Genomic DNA, 17,765 nt, shown 5'->3' with positions numbered 1-17,765 from the left:
GGGTGCCACTGGAGACAGCTCTACCCTGCAGGTTTCTGACTCTGCACTCTAAGAAGAGCTTCCTTTCATCTTGAAATTCTCTGCTTCTTGGCCTGGTTGTCATAAAAACCATGAAGCAGTCACTAAGGGACCAAAACCATCGACTCGGGAGGGTGGAGGAAGAAAGGAGCTGCGGATGAACACAGAATAGAGTGAGGCCCCTCTGTAATGATCATGGAACAAATGCAATTCTTAGGGCCGTCTCTGCTGTTTGTTCCCATAAGTACCAACGACCTCCAGTCGTAACAATATTTCAGCTTCAGCAAGCTCACAGAGGTAGACATGTATGCTAGACATCATACATGAATGTCACATTGGACTTTACAACAGGCCAAAGAGAAGGGCAGTGTGTTTATTATCTCCATACTGTAGACAAGGAAATGGAGGCCAGAGTTTTACAGTCCAATTTAAAGCCAGGCATTCTAATTCCAGTCTGTGTGTCCTATGGTCAGTCCCCAGCCCCTATCAGTACAGTCTGTGTCCTATGGTCAGCCCCTCCATCAGTACAGTCGGTGTGTCCTACGGTCAGCCCCTCCATCAGTACAGTCTGTGTGTCCTACGGTCAGCCCCTCCATCAGTACAGTCTGTGTGTCCTACGGTCAGCCCCTCCATCAGTACAGTCTGTGTCCTACGGTCAGCCCCTCCATCAGTACAGTCTGTGTGTGCTACGGTCAGCCCCCAGCCTCCATCAGTACAGTCTGTGTGTCCTACGGTCAGCCCCTCCATCAGTACAGTCTGTGTGTCCTACGGTCAGCCCCTCCATCAGTACAGTCTGTGTGTCCTACGGTCAGCCCCTCCATCAGTACAGTCTGTGTCCTATGGTCAGCCCCTCCATCAGCACAGTCTGTGTCCTATGGTCAGCCCCTCCATCAGTACAGTCTGTGTGTCCTACGGTCAGCCCCTCCATCAGTACAGTCTGTGTCCTATGGTCAGCCCCTCCATCAGTACAGTCTGTGTCCTACGGTCAGCCCCTCCATCAGTACAGTCTGTGTGTCCTACGGTCAGCCCCTCCATCAGTACAGTCTGTGTGTCCTACGGTCAGCCCCTCCATCAGTACAGTCTGTGTCCTATGGTCAGCCCCTCCATCAGTACAGTCTGTGTCCTACAGTCAGCCCCTCCATCAGCACAGTCTGTGTCCTACGGTCAGCCCCTCCATCAGCACAGTCTGTGTCCTACGGTCAGCCCCTCCATCAGTGCAGTCTGTGTCCTACGGTCAGCCTCTCCATCAGTACAGTCTGTGTGTCCTACGGTCAGCCCCTCCACGAGTACAGTCTGTGTGTCCTACGGTCAGCCCCTCCATCAGTACAGTCTGTGTGTCCTACGGTCAGCCCCTCCATCAGCACAGTCTGTGTGTCCTACGGTCAGCCCCTCCACCAGTACAGTCTGTGTCCTACGGTCAGCCCCTCCATCAGCACAGTCTGTGTGTCCTACGGTCAGCCCCTCCACCAGTACAGTCTGTGTCCTACGGTCAGCCCCTCCATCAGCACAGTCTGTGTCCTACGGTCAGCCCCTCCATCAGCACAGTCTGTGTCCTACGGTCAGCCCCTCCATCAGCAGTCTGTGTGTCCTACGGTCAGCCCCTCCATCAGTACAGTCTGTGTGTCCTATGGTCAGCCCCTCCATCAGCACAGTCTGTGTCCTATGGTCAGCCCCTCCATCAGCACAGTCTGTGTCCTATGGTAAGCCCCTCCATCAGTACAGTCTGTGTGTCCTACGGTCAGCCCCTCCATCAGTACAGTCTGTGTCCTATGGTCAGCCCCTCCATCAGTACAGTCTGTGTCCTACGATCAGCCCCTCCATCAGTACAGTCTGTGTCCTACGGTCAGCCCCTCCATCAGTACAGTCTGTGTGTCCTACGGTCAGCCCCTCCATCAGTACAGTCTGTGTCCTATGGTCAGCCCCTCCATCAGTACAGTCTGTGTCCTACAGTCAGCCCCTCCATCGGCACAGTCTGTGTCCTACGGTCAGCCCCTCCATCAGCACAGTCTGTGTCCTACGGTCAGCCCCTCCATCTGTGCAGTCTGTGTCCTACGGTCAGCCTCTCCATCAGTACAGTCTGTGTGTCCTACGGTCAGCCCCTCCACCAGTACAGTCTGTGTGTCCTACGGTCAGCCCCTCCATCAGTACAGTCTGTGTGTCCTACGGTCAGCCCCTCCATCAGCACAGTCTGTGTGTCCTACGGTCAGCCCCTCCACCAGTACAGTCTGTGTCCTACGGTCAGCCCCTCCATCAGCACAGTCTGTGTGTCCTACGGTCAGCCCCTCCACCAGTACAGTCTGTGTCCTACGGTCAGCCCCTCCATCAGCACAGTCTGTGTCCTACGGTCAGCCCCTCCATCAGCACAGTCTGTGTGTCCTACGGTCAGCCCCTCCATCAGCACAGTCTGTGTCCTACGGTCAGCCCCTCCATCAGCACAGTCTGTGTGTCCTACGGTCAGCCCCTCCATCAGTACAGTCTGTGTGTCCTACGGTCAGCCCCTCCATCAGTACAGTCTGTGTCCTATGGTCAGCCCCTCCATCAGCACAGTCTGTGTCCTATAGTCAGCCCCTCCATCAGTACAGTCTGTGTGTCCTACGGTCAGCACCCAGCCTCCATCAGCACAGTCTGTGTGTCCTACGGTAGCCCCCAGCCTCCATCAGTACAGTCTGTGTGTCCTACGGTCAGCCCCTCCATCAGTACAGTCTGTGTGTCCTACGGTCAGCCCCTCCATCAGTACAGTCTGTGTCCTACGGTCAGCCCCTCCATCAGTACAGTCTGTGTGTCCTACGGTCATCCCCTCCATCAGCACAGTCTGTGTCATACGGTCAGCCCCTCCATCAGTACAGTCTGTGTCCTATGGTCAGCCCCTCCATCAGTACAGTCTGTGTGTCCTACGGTCAGCCCCTCCATCAGTACAGTCTGTGTGTCCTACGGTCAGCCCCTCCATCAGTACAGTCTGTGTGTCCCACGGTCAGCCCCTCCATCAGTACAGTCTGTGTCCTATGGTCAGCCCCTCCATCAGTACAGTCTGTGTGTCCTACGGTCAGCCCCTCCATCAGTACAGTCTGTGTCCTATGGTCAGCACCTCCATCAGTACAGTCTGTGTCCTACGGTCAGCCCCTCCATCAGCACAGTCTGTGTCCTACGGTCAGCCCCTCCATCAGCACAGTCTGTGTCCTACGGTCAGCCCCTCCATCAGCACAGTCTGTGTCCTACGGTCAGCCCCTCTATCAGCACAGTCTGTGTGTCCTACGGTCAGCCCCTCCATCAGTACAGTCTGTGTGTCCTACGGTCAGCCCCTCCATCAGTACAGTCTGTGTTCCTACGGTCAGCCCCTCCATCAGTACAGTCTGTGTGTCCTACGGTCAGCCCCCAGCCTCCATCAGTACAGTCTGTGTGTCCTACGGTCAGCCCCCAGCCTCCATCAGTACAGTCTGTGTCCTATGGTCAGCCTCTCCACCAGTACAGTCTGTGTCCTACGGTCAGCCCCTCCATCAGCACAGTCTGTGTGTCCTACGGTCAGCCCCTCCATCAGTACAGTCTGTGTCCTACGGTCAGCCCCTCCATCAGCACAGTCTGTGTCCTACGGTCAGCCCCTCCATCAGCACAGTCTGTGTGTCCTACGGTCAGCCCCTCCATCAGCACAGTCTGTGTGTCCTACGGTGAGCCCCTCCATCAGTACAGTCTGTGTGTCCTATGGTCAGCCCCTCCATCAGCACAGTCTGTGTCCTATGGTCAGCCCCTCCATCAGCACAGTCTGTGTCCTATGGTCAGCCCCTCCATCAGCACAGTCTGTGTCCTATGGTCAGCCCCTCCATCAGCACAGTCTGTGTCCTATGGTCAGCCCCTCCATCAGCACAGTCTGTGTCCTATGGTCAGCCCCTCCATCAGCACAGTCTGTGTCCTATGGTCAGCCCCTCCATCAGTACAGTCTGTGTTCCTACGGTCAGCCCCTCCATCAGTACAGTCTGTGTGTCCTACGGTCAGCCCCCAGCCTCCATCAGCACAGTCTGTGTGTCCTACGGTCAGCCCCCAGCCTCCATCAGTACAGTCTGTGTGTCCTACGGTCAGCCCCTCCATCAGTACAGTCTGTGTCCTACGGTCAGCCCCTCCATCAGCACAGTCTGTGTCCTACGGTCAGCCCCTCCATCAGCACAGTCTGTGTCCTACGGTCAGCCCCTCCATCAGCACAGTCTGTGTGTCCTACGGTCAGCCCCTCCATCAGTACAGTCTGTGTCCTATGATCAGCACCTCCACCAGTACAGTCTGTGTCCTACAGTCAGCCCCTCCATCAGTACAGTCTGTGTGTCCTACGGTCAGCCCCCAGCCTCCATCAGTACAGTCTGTGTGTCCTACGGTCAGCCCCTCCATCAGTACAGTCTGTGTGTCCTACGGTCAGCCCCCAGCCTCCATCAGTACAGTCTGTGTGTCCTACGGTCAGCCCCTCCATCAGTACAGTCTGTGTGTCCTACGGTCAGCCCCTCCATCAGTACAGTCTGTGTGTCCTACGGTCCGCCCATCCACCAGTACAGTCTGTGTGTCCTACGGTCAGCCCCTCCATCAGTACAGTCTGTGTGTCCTACGGTCAGCCCCTCCATCAGTACAGTCTGTGTGTCCTACGGTCAGCCCCTCCATCAGTACAGTCTGTGTCCTATGGTCAGCCCCTCCATCAGTACAGTCTGTGTCCTAGGGTCAGCCCCTCCATCAGTACAGTCTGTGTGTCCTACGGTCAGCCCCTCCATCAGTACAGTCTGTGTGTCCTAGGGTCAGCCCCTCCATCAGTACAGTCTGTGTGTCCTACGGTCAGCCCCTCCATCAGTACAGTCTGTGTCCTACGGTCAGCCCCTCCATCAGTACAGTCTGTGTGTCCTACGGTCAGCCCCTCCATCAGCACAGTCTGTGTGTCCTACGGTCAGCCCCTCCATCAGTACAGTCTGTGTCCTACGGTCAGCCCCTCCATCAGTACAGTCTGTGTGTCCTACGGTCAGCCCCTCCATCAGCACAGTCTGTGTGTCCTACGGTCAGCCCCTCCATCAGTACAGTCTGTGTCCTACGGTCAGCCCCTCCATCAGTACAGTCTGTGTGTCCTACGGTCAGCCCCTCCATCAGTACAGTCTGTGTGTCCTACGGTCAGCCCCTCCATCAGTACAGTCTGTGTGTCCTACGGTCATCCCCCAGCCTCCATTAGTACAGTCTGTGTGTCCTACGGTCAGCCCCCAGCCTCCATCAGTACAGTCTGTGTGTCCTACGGTCAGCCCCTCCATCAGTACAGTCTGTGTGTCCTACGGTCAGCCCCTCCATCAGCACAGTCTGTGTGTCCTACGGTCAGCCCCTCCATCTGCACAGTCTGTGTGTCCTACGGTCAGCCCCTCCATCAGTACAGTCTGTGTCCTATGGTCAGCCCCTCCATCAGCACAGTCTGTGTGTCCTACGGTCAGCCCCTCCATCAGCACAGTCTGTGTCCTATGGTCAGCCCCTCCATCAGCACAGTCTGTGTCCTATGGTCAGCCCCTCCATCAGTACAGTCTGTGTGTCCTACGGTCAGCCCCTCCATCAGTACAGTCTGTGTCCTATGGTCAGCCCCTCCATCAGTACAGTCTGTGTCCTACGGTCAGCCCCTCCATCAGTACAGTCTGTGTCCTACGGTCAGCCCCTCCATCAGTACAGTCTGTGTGTCCTACAGTCAGCCCCTCCATCAGTACAGTCTGTGTGTCCTACGGTCAGCCCCTCCATCAGTACAGTCTGTGTCCTATGGTCAGCCCCTCCATCAGTACAGTCTGTGTCCTACAGTCAGCCCCTCCATCAGCACAGTCTGTGTCCTATGGTCAGCCCCTCCATCAGCACAGTCTGTGTCCTACGGTCAGCCCCTCCATCAGTGCAGTCTGTGTGTCCTACGGTCAGCCTCTCCATCAGTACAGTCTGTGTGTCCTACGGTCAGCCCCTCCACCAGTACAGTCTGTGTGTCCTACGGTCAGCCCCTCCATCAGTACAGTCTGTGTGTCCTACGGTCAGCCCCTCCACCAGCACAGTCTGTGTGTCCTACGGTCAGCCCCTCCACCAGTACAGTCTGTGTCCTACGGTCTGCCCCTCCATCAGCACAGTCTGTGTGTCCTACGGTCAGCTCCTCCACCAGTACAGTCTGTGTCCTACGGTCAGCCCCTCCATCAGCACAGTCTGTGTCCTACGGTCAGCCCCTCCATCAGCACAGTCTGTGTCCTACGGTCAGCCCCTCCATCAGTACAGTCTGTGTGTCCTACGGTCAGCCCCTCCATCAGTACAGTCTGTGTGTCCTACGGTCAGCCCCTCCATCAGCACAGTCTGTGTCCTATGGTCAGCCCCTCCATCAGCACAGTCTGTGTCCTATGGTCAGCCCCTCCATCAGTACAGTCTGTGTGTCCTACGGTCAGCCCCCAGCCTCCATCAGCACAGTCTCTGTGTCCTACGGTAGCCCCCAGCCTCCATCAGTACAGTCTGTGTGTCCTACGGTCAGCCCCTCCATCAGTACAGTCTGTGTGTCCTACGGTCAGCCCCCAGCCTCCATCAGTACAGTCTGTGTGTCCTACGGTCAGCCCCCAGCCTCCATCAGTACAGTCTGTGTCCTATGGTCAGCCCCTCCATCAGTACAGTCTGTGTCCTACGGTCAGCCCCTCCATCAGTACAGTCTGTGTCCTATGATCAGCCCCTCCACCAGTACAGTCTGTGTCCTACGGTCAGCCCCTCCATCAGTACAGTCTGTGTGTCCTACGGTCAGCCCCCAGCCTCCATCAGTACAGTCTGTGTGTCCTACGGTCAGCCCCTCCATCAGTACAGTCTGTGTGTCCTACGGTCAGCCCCTCCATCAGTACAGTCTGTGTGTCCTACGGTCAGCCCCTCCATCAGTACAGTCTGTGTGTCCTACGGTCAGCCCCTCCACCAGTACAGTCTGTGTCCTACGGTCAGCCCCTCCATCAGTACAGTCTGTGTCCTATGGTCAGCCCCTCCATCAGTACAGTCTGTGTCCTATGGTCAGCCCCTCCATCAGTACAGTCTGTGTGTCCTACGGTCAGCCCCTCCATCAGTACAGTCTGTGTCCTATGGTCAGCCCCTCCATCAGTACAGTCTGTGTCCTAGGGTCAGCCCCTCCATCAGTACAGTCTGTGTGTCCTACGGTCAGCCCCTCCATCAGTACAGTCTGTGTCCTACGGTCAGCCCCTCCATCAGTACAGTCTGTGTCCTATGGTCAGCCCCTCCATCAGTACAGTCTGTGTGTCCTACGGTCAGCCCCTCCATCAGTACAGTCTGTGTCCTATGGTCAGCCCCTCCATCAGTACAGTCTGTGTCCTAGGGTCAGCCCCTCCATCAGTACAGTCTGTGTGTCCTACGGTCAGCCCCTCCATCAGTACAGTCTGTGTGTCCTACGGTCAGCCCCTCCATCAGTACAGTCTGTGTCCTACGGTCAGCCCCTCCATCAGTACAGTCTGTGTGTCCTACGGTCAGCCCCTCCATCAGTACAGTCTGTGTCCTACGGTCAGCCCCTCCATCAGCACAGTCTGTGTCCTACGGTCAGCCCCTCCATCAGTACAGTCTGTGTCCTATGGTCAGCCCCTCCATCAGTACAGTCTGTGTGTCCTACGGTCAGCCCCTCCATCAGTACAGTCTGTGTCCTATGGTCAGCCCCTCCATCAGTACAGTCTGTGTCCTACGGTCAGCCCCTCCATCAGTACAGTCTGTGTGTCCTACGGTCAGCCCCCAGCCTCCATCAGTACAGTCTGTGTGTCCTACGGTCAGCCCCTCCATCAGTACAGTCTGTGTCCTACGGTCAGCCCCTCCATCAGTACAGTCTGTGTGTCCTACGGTCAGCCCCTCCATCAGTACAGTCTGTGTCCTACGGTCAGCCCCTCCATCAGTACAGTCTGTGTGTCCTACGGTCAGCCCCTCCATCAGTACAGTCTGTGTGTCCTACGGTCAGCCCCTCCATCAGCACATTCTGTGTGTCCTACTGTCAGCCCCTCCATCAGTACAGTCTGTGTGTCCTATGGTCAGCCCCCAGCCTCCATCAGCACAGTCTGTGTCCTATGGTCAGCCCCCAGCCTCCATCACTACTCTACCCTTATTCTGCAGGTTCCTCCTTGCCATTTCCCCAATAACGATGTGTAGAGTATACAAGAATATTTGTCTCAATAATTCCAAATCGTTCCAATCTTTTAACCTACTCAATGCCATTATTTGCTGTCCCTGTAACTATGGAAACTCTAAAGATAGAATAAATAGAAAAATAAACTAATACAGACATGGTGCCACTTCAGACGCCATGGAGCCCAAGCGAAGGAAGTCCATGAAGCCACCTCATTAGCGCACCAGCCTTTCACCCACCATCATGTGGAATGGCTTGACCTAGTTTTAGTTAGATCACCTCACTTCAAAATATTTACTAAGATCTGCCAGTCCACGGTAGGCCCTGGGGAGTCAGTGGTGTACAGTAGCTCAAAATCGTGCAGCTAAAATGGGGTTGCTTCTCACCTATGGTAAGGCCGCCTCCCAGAGGCCCTTGTAAGTTGAAAAGGTTTTAAGCAAAAAAATGCATATCACACCTCACCTCAAATACGCACATCAAAGCTTAAACCAGTGGTTCTCAACCTGTGGGTCGCAACCCCTGTGGAAACCTTCTGTCTCAAGAAGAAAAAAACCACCATATTTATGATTCATAACAGTAGCAAAATTGCAGTTATAAAGTAGTAATGAAAATAAATTTATGATAGGGATTACCACAACATGAGGAACTGCATAAGGAAGGTGGAGAACCACAGGCTTAGATCCATGGAACTGTGCAAAGAACTGGCCTCAACTGTGTGGCTGCCTGAAAGCTGGGGGTCAGCCTGAAGACTCAACCCAGAAGCTCACAGGAAAGAAAAGGTTCAGAGGCAGTTCCCACTGGATGTATGCCACTTTTGGCCTGTCGCTAAGTTAGAAGACTTACACTGGGGCCTGTATAACATAAGGTCAGAGAGGGGTAAGATGCAGGGGCTGGATCTATAGGGACAAAGGTGACCAAAGAGAATGTGTGAGCTGCAGTGGCATCAGAGCAGAGGCCAGGTGGAGAGAGGAAGCCAGCCCCAAAGGATGCGCACTTTGGAGATCTGAAGAAACAGCCAGTGGGGAGGAGAAGGATGAAGGAAGATGTCTTACAGGAAAAAACAAAAAACAAAAAAAAACAACCCCCCCCCAAAAAAAAAACCAAAACCAAAAAACAGTTTTCACTGGGCAGTGGTGGTGCATGCCTTTAATCCTAGCACTCAGGAGGCAGAGGCAGGCAGATCTCTGTGAGTTCAAGGTCAGGCTGGTCCTCAAAGTGAGTTCTAGAACAGCTAGGGCTACACGGAGAAACCCTGTCTTGAAAAAACAAAAACAAAAGGGCTGGAGAGATGGCTCAGAGGTTAAGAGCATTGCCTGCTCTTCCAAAGGTCCTGAGTTCAATTCCCAGCAACCACATGGTAGCTCACAACCATCTGTAATGGGGTCTGGTGCCCTCTTCTGGCCTGCAGGCAGACACACAAACAGAATATTGTATACATAATAAATAAATAAATGTTTAAAAAAAAACAAAAAAAGAATGGCTTTCTTCCAAGCTCAAGACTCAAGGCATTATTTATAATTATGAGGTCCCCTCTCCCTGAGGATTGACAGTCAGGTACTGTTCATGAGGAGAAAGGGTCTCATAAAGCCTCCCCTCTCCCTGAGAACTGATAAGGCAGTTCCTGGTTGCTATGGGAGAGGGCGCCATTAGAGCGACTGGTAGGCTGTCCATGTTCCTGTAAGCCCCTCTCAACTCATGGGATCATAAAACCAGAAATGAACTGGGAAGAAAAACAGGGTCCACAGATGGGAGAAGGATGAGTGTGGTCAAAATACATTATACATATACATATATATATACATATAGAGAGAGATGGATAGAGATATGAAAATGTCAGAATGAAATCTATCATTATGTATAATTAATATATGCAAATAAAAACGCATGAAAGATTCCCCAGGAAAACTGTTAAGTGATAAATACTTTCAGCAAATACCAGGACATAAAAGCAACATACAAAACTCAGTAGCTTTTCTATTCACCAATAATGAATGTGCCAAGAAGAAAATCAGGAGGGGAAAATTCCATTTATAATAGCTTCAAAATAATAGTGAAAAAATACAGGAATAGACCTGACTGAGGAGATTAAAGACCTGTACATCAATCATTCTAAAACACCGTGGGGAGGGGGTGAAGAGGTGATGTAGCAGTAAGCACACTGTTGCTCTTGCAGAGGGCCTGGCTTTGGTTCCTCAGGGTGGAGCACAACCGGCTAGAACTGTAATTCTAGAAGAACCTGGTGCCCTCTTCTGGCCTCTGCAAGCACGAGGCACACATGGTGCATGTACATACTTGCAAGCAGACACTTTGACACATAAAAAAAAAGCACACTGTGGTAGAAAGAATAAAGCCAGACGTGACTGAGATGTTTGCAAGCCTGTCTGTGTACCAGTCACAACAGCCAAGATGTGGAATAAGTCTAGATATCTGTCAACTGATAAATTGATGAAGAAAAATAAAGTATATGTGTGTGTGTGTGTGTGTGTGTGTGTGTGTGTGTGCGAGAGAGAGAGAGAGAGAGACAGAGACAGAGAGAGACAGAGAGACAGAGAGAGACAGAGAGAGACAAGAGAGAGAGAGAGAGAGAGAGAGAGAGAGAGAGAGAGAGAGAGAGAATTTTATTCCACTATAAACTGTGACATTTCAGCAAGAGAAACCAAGAGAACGGTTAGAAAAGATGACTAGAACTTAGTTTCTCTCATGTGCAAAATCCATATTTGAATGAATGAATAAATGAATGAATGGCATAAAGTAGAAGAGAGGTCGTGAGATGGGGAGGTAGGGTATAATGGGGGGGAATAATAAGGGAGGATAAAAAAGTAAAAAGACAAGCATTTTCTCTCATATGCGGAATCTATACTCAATTCTACATACATATATATTTGCACATTATATATATATATATATATATATATATATATATATATATATATATATATGAACAGAAGGGATAGGATTTAAGGAATGAATGAGACTAACAAGGGATGGATGAGACGGGGCAAGTCTGAGCAAGGTAAAATGATTCATAAAACACATACACACATGTATATACATATATGCATGTACACATGTGTGTCATAAAGAAATCCAGTATTTCGTACACTAAAATCCTGGTTTGAATTAAAATATTAGCATTCTGAATTTAGTTTATATATCCTGGCAATAAAAATTTAATATTAAATATGACTAACTGAAATTTAACTCTGTATCTCAATGTCATGTGATTTTGGTAGTGAGATCTGTTGAGACAGAATGCGTGAAGAGTTAATGTTTTGTGACTGAATTATCCCCAGAATGGGTACTGAGCGGGTCAACCTTGTGCTTAAGGAGTTAAACAGGAAGATCAACTCGGGGGTTTAAGAAATGCTGGTAAGGTCAGCAGCATCTCTCCATCTTCCCACAGCCCAGTTTCCAAAGTAAAACAAGCAGTTCTAGCAAGACAGACAGAAGGCTGCCCTCAGCAGGCATTTCTCTAAAAGCTCCACGAAGGGGACTTTGCAAAGTAGCGTTGCTGCTCCCAGACAAGTTCCCAGCATGCCTTAGGATCATTTTGGCTCTCTCCCTAGGATGCAGTGTTTAACAATTGGCTAGATGGGGAAAACTGGAGACTTCTTGGTTGTTTGTTAAATGAGAGCTCAGAATATTTCTCTGAGAATACATTATTTTACTCCACACGTTTATGGGGGTAGGGGCCATGTGACAAGCTCCACAAGGGTCTGGCAAAGGAACCTTCATGGTGTGCAGTGTGTTGCAAGTGTCTCTGATCATCTCAACAGAGCACTCGCTTATCCAGCCTCTGGGATGGGGTCAAAGCACTTTTGCCGTGTCATCTGCTTGCGATGCAACAGCATTGACTCAGTCCCTGTCACTATCCAGCTCCAGGACAGCGAAGAGGACACAGAAATCCTTCCCCAGGTACGAAGACACCAGGTCACTGCGTGCAAGTCATGGGATGCTCGCGGTGTCCTGCGGGCAGCTCACGCCCTCATTCATCTGCAGATTGTGTGTCAGGATTATTTCCATGGGAAGTTAGAGAATGTAGTCCCCCAAAGGAATATAAATAGGCTGACCCTGGGGTTGTAGCTCTAAATACACATGATACACAATTCTTTTCCAGTGAACTACCTAGGGACACAAAACTTACTCAATGCGCTTCCTTTTCAAACTCTATTCTCTTTGCAAGCAAGAACAGTAACAGAGGTTCAAAATGTTAAGTGTGCCACTGGAGAGCCATAAAACAGTTATCCTTACCAAGAATAGAGGATCGTTCCCACCACAGACGTGAGCTTACTGCTTTCCTGTTTTTGCTTTGCCAGTCCAAAGTCAGCTACAATTCACAAAACAGAGCAACGTGTTACTGTCTTTCCCCAGGATTAGCAGGCCCTAGTGTCTGACACTCTGCGAGGTCACTAGTGCCCTCTCTATGCATTCACAGAGTGTCCCCCACATCTTCTGTCCACCCCCAACCTTAGTTCACATATATGCTACCACACTCTGCTCTGTAAACTGACAGACACAATGGGATTCGTCTTTGTAAAACAATCTAAAGTCAGTCTTGCTCACTGAAGCGGATGGAAGTCTTGTTGATCTTGTGAGTTTTACTTTAATGGTCTCAAATACATAGTAAGACTGTAGCAGTTATGCATATAGCTGTGTCAAAGCTGCCTCTGAGGGGGAAAAGGTGGATGTGGTGGCTTAGCCTGTGATCCCGGCTCAAAAGACGAGGCAGGGCAGCATGTGTTAACCAGTGAGACCCTGTCTCAAAGAACAACCAGAAAGAGAAGATAAAAGAAGAAATTGGTCAAAACAACTAAAAATGGACAGCTGAAATTGAAAACTAATAATCTTATTAAGGGTGCTATGATATATTGTCTAATAAATGACAGGCATGCAAATGTTATGACAATACATTTTGTCATAACATATATGACTATATATATATATATATATATATATATATATATATATATATATATATATATATTTATCTGAGTCTCCATGACTAGATTCTTGAAGTCCCAGCACTTAGGAGCTAAGGCAGTAAAACCAAGAGTTCAAGACCAGACTGGCTACACAGTGAGATCCCATCTCAAGGAAGGAAAGGAGAAAAGAGAGGGAAGTGGAGGTGAGGGATGAGAGGGTGGTGAAGGGGAAGAAAGGATAGGGGAGGTGAGGGCAAGGAAAGAGAGAAAACAGTAAAAGACAGTCATCCTGAACAGCCACCATGAATATCTGAGAACCCGAAATTAAATAGCAATTGTTGGCACTAACTCGCCATATCTGCAAAAAAATAAGGATTAAAATAGCATAGCATAGTGGAAACTAGTACAACAGTAAAATTAAATAATTCAATATTGAAATTTTATATATTACATAAAACTATGTGAGTACAATATTTAATAACTGGTTATGGGCAGCCAAAGGAGCCTTACGTAAATATATAAAGAGTGAGCATATGAAATCCTGAATGAAGGCATATTGTTGTCACAGGCAACGACCCATGCCCCGACCCATGGGAAATTGTCAAAGCCTCCCTCCGGCCTGAGTGCAAATGTTAGCAATGTGTACAAGTGTTTACCAACCATTGACCAGTGTGTGCAAAGAAGCCCACTGTAGCTTCTTCCTCCCTGATGTTTACAGCTGGAGACTGCTGCCCACGGAGACCCGCTCCTACTACTAAGTAATTCTCTTGACTCCGAACAACACACAGTCCAAGGTCAGACCAGTTGCTGCTTGTCCATCAGGGTACATGCAGACCATCTGACCCAAGCTTTTCTTCATCTGTGTGTCTGGTTTTTCTTTAGTGTCTGTTCTTCGTTCTCCCTCCTTCCCCATCAGATGTCCAGGACCAAGCCACGCTGGACATGAAGACTGGTGATAATTTGTTTTTTCACTTAAAATAGTGCATTCGAGTCAGGGTCTTATGTACCTCAGAGATGACCCTCACCTCTGGTGCAAAATGCACTATGTGGCTAAGGATGACCTTGAACTTCTGATCCTCCTCAATGTCCAAAGTGCTGGAATTATAGACATGAGCCACCTGCCCATTTATGCTGAGCTTTGAGTTCAGGGCTTTGACATGGAAGTCTCTATGAGCTGAGTCACATAACAGCCCTAACATAACATATTTCTGACAAATGTAGAATTGCACATGTTTATAGGGTACAGTATGATAATTCAATAGATGTATTGATATCTACATATAATACCCATTAAGACCAAGATAATTTGTATTTTTCTTACTTTGATTTAAATTAACTCTTAGTTTATAGAGAAAAACAAAAATTATAAATCTCAATAGCCTAATGCTATACTTTGATCTGTGTACACATTATATAGTGTTTGAATCAGGTTAAACACATTCATTTGTGGTAGAAACATCTAAATTTTTTTCTTCTAGCCTTTTGAGTTCCAATATATAAACAGAGTCCGGCTTATTTTACCCGTCCTTCTCTTTACCCATTCTTCTCTCCCGCATCTCCTCAGTCTCTGGTCCTCACTACTCTCCACAGTTCAAATGATGCACGTTCTCACATGCCATGTACAAATGACTCCTGGACACTTGTTTCTCTATACCTTGCTTACTTCACCACACGGTCTGTGTCTATCCATGTTGCCATAGGATAGGCAGGATTCTGTTTTCTTTCTGTAACACTCTACTGCGTATCTGGGCTGTATGTCCTTCGTGTATCCATCATCTGATGGACACCTGGCTGTCTCTACTTCTTACCCACTTGAACTCGGCCGCAATAAACTGAGCGTAGAGGCATCTCTTGTAAACACTGATCCCATTTCCTCTGGATGTTTGTTTAGGAGTGAAACTGCCGGATCAGATCTTAATTTTTCAGGGAACTTTTTTAGTGCTTGCCACCCTCACTATGCTAATTACATCCTCTAGCAGGGCTGTCTTCCTCCACTTCCTGGCCAGAGCCTGTTTTCTTCCCCTCCCCAGCAGGGAGAGAAAGGGTAGCCACTTCTTTGTTTATTTATTTATTTTGAGTTGCTGCACACAATTCCCTTCAATCTTTTTATCATGGTCGTTCTTACTGGAGCAAAATGATATCCTTGTGGTTGAATTTGCCTTTTCTTGCAGATTAGTGATACTGGGCCTTTTAAAAGCACCTGCTGCTCGTTCCTCCAAGTCCTTCAGAGATGCCAACTTTTCATGGGTTGTTTGGGGTTTGCAGAAACCTTTCAATTTGTTTGAATCCATGTGTCAGTTTTGATTTGTTGCCTGTACTCTAGGGTCCTACCCAAAATATATAAATGTTCTCAATGATTTCTTGTGGGTTTTTTTCTCTCTATTTATTCCACACTTAAGTCTTTTATTCATTCTGGGTGGGTTTTTGTAACTGCTGTGAGAGAGGGGGTTCTTTCGAGTTTTCTTCTTTTGCCCGCATATATTCAACTTTCTCCACACCATTCATTTTCATCTTAAAGACTGTCCTTTCCAAATTGTGTTTTTATGATATGTGTTCTTATCTCCTTTGTCAAATCCAGATGCATATAGACGTACGGGTTTCCTTCTAGACTCTCGAACTCATCCCATTGGTCTGTTTATTTCTATGCCAACTACATGCTGCTTTGATTGCTACAGCTTTGTAGTATGTTTTGAAATCATGTAATATAATATGCATTTTATAGATGTGGAAAACTGAGGCTCAGAGACAATGACCAGTCTGCTTAATGTCTTATACAGAGAAATCAACAGTGAGATAGTAACCTGAACAAAGAAACGAATCAAGCCCTGGATGCTTCACTGAGTATCCAATCCTATATTAAAGAAGTGCATCTCTTGCTCCATACAAATGACCAGTCCTTAGGCCAACGTGGCTCTGATGCAAAAGGCTTAAGAGCAGCACCTCCCACAGGCATCGATAAAGAAGACCTGTAACACACTCACAAACCCACCCAGAAACCTGGAGACCAAAGCGTAATAGCTGGATAGACTGTCACCAGAAAGTGAGACTATCAGCTGCTTCCGCTCTTAGAAACCAGCCAGTGTGGTCGCCAGACCACAGGAGAGGGGACTGCAGCTAGGGAGAGGGATGGTCTGGTAAAGCACCTCCTGTACCAATACTGTCACATGGGGGTCAGCATCAGCTGGGTCACCCAAGCTCACTGGTGACCAAGGTCAGCCGGCTCATCAGCACCAGTTACATCGAGAGCCTTTGTCTAAAAATATCAGGGAAGAGTGACTTGAAGACAAGCTGTTCTCTGGTCTATGCAAACATTCACAATGCACACACACATACACACATGTACACACACACACACACACACACACATGTACACACACACACACTGATGCACGCACAGAAAGACTGTACAGTCATCACAATACATGCACAGAGACCCTGGCAGTGTTCACACCTCTCTACAGGGTAGACATACATCAGAATCTCCTTAATCTCATAAAGGGAATGGCTAAAAACCTACGGCTAACACACTAGTTAATGCTGAAAAGCTGAATGCTTTGTTTCTTTTTTTTAAAAAAAAATTTATTTATTTATTTATTAAGGATTTCTGCCTCCTCCCCACCACCGCCTCCCATTTCCCTCCCCCTTCCCCGATCAAGTCCCTCTCCCTCATCAGCTCGAAGAGCAATCAGGGTTCCCTGACCTGTGGGAAGTCCAAGGACCGCCCACCTCCATCCAGGTTTAGTAAGGTGAGCATCCAAAGTGCCTAGGCTCTCCCAAAGCCAGTAGGTGCAGTAGGATCAAAAACCCATTGCCATTGTTCTTGAGTTCTCAGTAGTCCTCATTATCCGCTATGTTCAGCAAGTCTGGTTTTATCCCATGCTTTTTCAGACCCAGGCCAGCTGGCCTTGGTGAATTCCCAGAACAAGTCAAGTCAAAAATGTTGAGGCCACAGCACAGGCCCACAGTCTCAGGACTGGGGAAACTGAAGTAGGAGAAATTGTGAGTTCAAGATGAGCCTAGCTCCACAGTGAGTTTTAGGATTGTCGTTTCAGGCACACATAGCAGACCTCGTCTCAAAAAATAAAAGTCGAAATTTAAAAAGTCAGGGCTGGCCACTCCCATTTCTACCCAACATTCAACAAGGACTGCAGGCACATTTTCATGTCAACTGAATCTTCCATTTCTCTTGCAGTAGAACAGTTAGATCATGTTATAAGGGTATGTTTAATTTGACTTTTTATAAAACAGTAAGTTGGAGCTGGGCAGTGGTGGCACACGCCTTTAATCCCAGCACAGTTTGGGTTTTGTTTTTGTTTTGTTTTTTCCTTTTCTTTTGAGACTGTCTCACACCATAGCTCAGACTCACCTCAGAAACAGCAATTTTCCTGGTTCAACTTCTATAATGCTTGAATTACACATGACTTACATAAGTCTTTCAAATTGATATCTCTCTCTCTCTCTCTCTCTCTCTCTCTCTCTCTCTCTCTCTCTCTCTCTCTCTCTGAGTCTAAGGTCTAAGTTATTTTTTAAATTTTTACCTAAGTTATCCAGATGGTTAATTTTTGGTATCAATTTGACTGTACTAAAAGAACACCATGAAAACTGAAAACTGCTTTGTGATACAGGCGTGGGCCCCAAGAACATTTCTCCTTTCCAGCTGTCCTGCTAGAGAACTTTGTAGAAGACACTAGAAGAGATGCAAGAGGAGGAGC

At 48.7% G+C, this 17,765-nt stretch overlaps 1 protein-coding gene across 2 annotated transcripts in view; it reads right to left on the bottom strand.

Moving 5' to 3' along the window:
- Window positions 1–17,765, bottom strand: part of Nek10 (NIMA related kinase 10) — a 178,869-nt gene that overhangs the window by 85,991 nt on the left and 75,113 nt on the right. For both annotated transcript variants that reach the window (XM_075988619.1, XM_075988621.1), the window contains one exon: window positions 12,383–12,458. In XM_075988619.1, coding sequence (XP_075844734.1) covers window positions 12,383–12,458 — 76 coding nt within the window. The remainder of the gene's footprint in view (window positions 1–12,382; window positions 12,459–17,765) is intronic.

Source organism: Microtus pennsylvanicus, chromosome 10 (assembly GCF_037038515.1).
Source record: "Microtus pennsylvanicus isolate mMicPen1 chromosome 10, mMicPen1.hap1, whole genome shotgun sequence".
NCBI classification, from domain to species: Eukaryota; Metazoa; Chordata; class Mammalia; order Rodentia; family Cricetidae; genus Microtus; species Microtus pennsylvanicus.
Note: the sequence above shows the minus strand (reverse complement) of the source record. Positions and strands in the feature narration are given on the sequence as shown.